This window comes from Ornithodoros turicata, unplaced genomic scaffold (genome assembly GCF_037126465.1).
Source record: "Ornithodoros turicata isolate Travis unplaced genomic scaffold, ASM3712646v1 Chromosome56, whole genome shotgun sequence".
Lineage (NCBI taxonomy): Eukaryota > Metazoa > Arthropoda > Arachnida > Ixodida > Argasidae > Ornithodoros > Ornithodoros turicata.
Genome location: NW_026999384.1, coordinates 833,894 through 837,386, shown reverse-complemented (window position 1 = coordinate 837,386; position 3,493 = coordinate 833,894). Strand labels below are relative to the sequence as shown.

General features: G+C 51.5%; 1 protein-coding gene across 1 annotated transcript; it reads right to left on the bottom strand.

Moving 5' to 3' along the window:
- Positions 1-1,860: 1,860 nt before the first annotated feature.
- LOC135374411 (uncharacterized) lies at positions 1,861-3,493 on the bottom strand. The gene has a single exon (XM_064607375.1). The coding sequence runs from the start codon at positions 3,322-3,324 to the stop codon at positions 1,861-1,863; it is 1,464 nt and encodes a 487-aa protein (XP_064463445.1). The 5' UTR covers positions 3,325-3,493.

The window sequence follows — 3,493 nt, the reverse complement described above, 5'->3', positions numbered from 1 at the left end:
AGTGATAAAGCGGAGGGTTCTACCGGTGACCTTGATTTTCTGAAGTTGAGCTGACACCACATCTGGCGAGACCATGTCGAAAGCGCTTCTTACATCAACAAAAGCAGCCAGAAACGCGAGACCTCTTTTTTTTGCATCATCGGCGGCAGAGCAGAGCTCTAAGAGGTTGTCCTTGGTTGCGAGTTTACAGCGGAATCCGGTCATGTTACTGGGCAAAATGGAGTGAACTTCCAGGAACCACAGTAGTCTTGCTTGAACCATCCTTTCCATTAACTTGGCAACGCAGGAGGTGAGGGATATTGGTCGGTAGGATTCAGGTTGAAAGGGAGGTTTACCAGGCTTGAGGACGGGAACCAGGATGGCATGCTTCCAAGCAAGGGGGACAGTCCCAGAGATCCAGATGCTGTTGTATAGATCAAGAAGTCGCGTTTGTGCTTGTGGCGGGAGGTTTTTAAGGGCTTGATATGTGATGCCATCGGGTCCTGGGCTGTTGCGTCGTGTGCATTTCCGCAAGGCTGTTAGTAGCTCGTGTCGCGTAAACGGAGTGTCCATTACATGTTGGGAGTCCTTTGCCGTTTCTACCGGCTCCTGTGGGTTGCCCTCCCTGGTGAAGGTTTCACTGAAGAGCTCAGCGGCCTGACTTATGGTGATGCCTAGTTTTAGGGCAAATTTTTGGAAAGGATGACTATCACGTTGGGTTCCTGCGAGTTTGTCTATGACTCGCCACACTTTTGCCCCAGGTGTTTGTGGGCTCAACGAAGAACAGAATGATTTCCATTGGTGCCTACGCAGGGCTACGGAGTAGCGACGTAGGACTGCTGAGACTCTGCGGTAACTTGTTAGGTTCGCACGGGATGGATTCTGTCGAAGGAGGCGCTGTGCTCTTCTTCTTGCTGCAGCTAGGTTCAGGAACTTCAGGTCTGGTGTTGGGTTGGAAGTACGAGTGGCGATCACCCGAGTAGCAGCAGACAAGCTGTGACAAATATCAGCTGTGATGTCGTCAGAACCGCTCTTTTCTAAGAATGTCCGGAACCGATCCCAGTGGATAACGGAGTGTTCCTGGACATGTGGGCGGGGGCGTTCTCCGAGCAGTCCGGGCAATGACATGAAAATTGGAAAATGATCACTCCCCATTGTGTCCCGTCCTACTTCCCATATGACCTCTAAGTCTGGTGAGTGAATCGTGACGTCTATTGCAGTGTAGGTACTTGGAGGCTTGTAGAAGGTTGGGGAGCCAGTATTAGCAATGACCATATCTAGTGCGTCGGCAGCCTCGACGATTTCTTTGCCGCGTCTGGTTGCATGAGAACTGCCCCATAGCTCATGATGGGCATTAAAGTCCCCGGAGATGATGAGGCGACCAGGGCAGAGCTGCCGTAAGCTTCTGAGACGACTTTGGAGCTCATTCTGCTTGAGTTTGCCAGGACGAATGTAGACAGACACAATTGTTACTGTCAGCTTGTGTAACGATATGTTTGCTGCGACGAATTCTGCATTCTCACAGCAGAGGTCCTGTAGGTTGAGTTCACACTGTGTTAAACCCTTTTTAACGAACAAAGCCGCGCACCCGGTAGGGAAGGTTGGTATGTTTGGACTTACATACTTCGTATAGCCTTCGATACTGGACGGCTCTGGAAGACCACATTCGCTTAAAGCGATAATTGGTACTGGTTGCTTTTTGAGAAACAGGATGAGTTCGTGAAGCTTTCCTTTGAGGCCTCTGCAGTTCCATTGCATGATTGCAGGGGCCGTGCGAGTAGTGGTGCGAGGAGTAGTGGTATTGGTTCGTGCATTCATAGTGGTTGAGAAGGTACATGCGCTCCCTGGGGAGTAGTGTGCTGAAGCGGGATTGCAAAGGGCTCACACTCCAACGAAGTTCGTTAGAGATTGCTGAAGCGGGAGAACAAGAGAAATGAAGTGACGCATGCCTAATGGAAGCCATGAGCATTCATGTAGTGTCCTGAGGACGAGAAAAGCGATGTCGATGAACGCAGCAAACCTTGGTAATTGTTCATTGGATGTTGCTTTTTGCGGCTGGTTTGATTCGGGTGTGTTGTCCGCCGTTTTTGGAGAGATGTGGTTTCTTGTGAACAATATGGGGGCTGCCGTACGAGGCTCCCTTGCAACGTTAGGAGTCTTTTCAGCGGTGTGCGGAGCAGGGGAGGGGACATGGGATCTTTTGATCACCTCACTGAAAGAAGCCTTGGTGTGCAGGGCGCCCTTGCGAAGGCGAGCCTTCGTCGTGGTGGTAGTTTCATGATGTAGGGCAGGATCTTTTCTCCTTTCTTTTGAAGCACGGAAGATTCTACGGGCCTCACGTATAGGGACACGACTGTTGACGCTGTAGCGATGGGCCGCTGTTTCCAACTGCTTTACGGGGCAGGCATTGTCGAGCGTGGAATGTGCCTTGCCACAGTTCTGACATTTCAGTGTGTTTTCTTCTATACAAGCGCTGATGTCATGATTCCCGGCGCATCTCATACAGGTCTGGGCACGTGTGCAGGTTGCATTTACGTGGCCAAAACGTCCACACTTGAAACACTGAGTTGGTTTCGGTTTGTACTCGCTGGCAAGGAATTTGACCGTTCCAATGTGGACCTGCTTTGGTAGGGGGCCTGAGGAGAAGCTCAGCTTCACAAGCACTCCTTCCTTACCGAGGCGCCTGACGCTCGTAACAGGAATGACAGCTCGGAGCCGTTTGCTGATTTCTGCATCACTTAGAGATGTATCAGAGACGCGAATAACCCCGTTCGTCGCACGTGCTGATGCCGGGACGAAAGCAGACACTGACTTTGCACAGAGGCGGGACAGTCCTAAAAGTTTGTTGACGCCGCCGGCGGTCTTTACATCGACTGCGACGATGTTCTTTTTGTAATTCAAGCGTATTTCGGCAATCTCGTTTGGTGCTTCCGATTCGAGGTATTGCTCAAGTTTCGTTAACTGCAAGCTATTGACCGTCTCACCTTGCGAAATGGGACGGAAAAGCACTGTCAGAGAGGGAGCCCTTGTGGAGCAAGTAGAGGAGGGTACACTTTTGACTGTATCGTCACTGGAGCTGCTGTGACGGCGCTCGGCTCGTCGTTTCCGTTTAAGCTGCTGCCGAGGGACCCGGAAACCATCCACGGTGTCATCTGCATCCTCGTCAATTATCAGGGAGTCCATGTCACTGCTGCTTTCTTGTAGGTGATCAGGATCGTAGTGAAGGTGTTGGGAGGGCCCTTGTGGGGCATTTTCCTCACCGCTTTCCTTTCGAGGAGTGAGGGTGGCCGCCGGTGCGGCTAGAGTGGTACATTTCGCCTTCCCTGTACGGTCCGGAAAATCCATCGTTGCCGAGAAGAAATCCCAGCCGGGGAGTTGTGTCCCGGGCTTCGCCCGGGGTGCGATCCGAACGAATAACGGCGGAAACGAGGTTAATGGAACGTATACACTCACGTATAGCTGGAAAAATCGAAATCTTTCAGTGGAGCTCTAGAACAATGCGTCTTCTTCGTTC

Bases quoted from the DNA above. Each gene is read 5' to 3' on its own strand.
- LOC135374411 (XM_064607375.1), bottom strand. From the start codon at position 3,324: ATGGATTTTCCGGACCGTACAGGGAAGGCGAAATGTACCACTCTAGCC.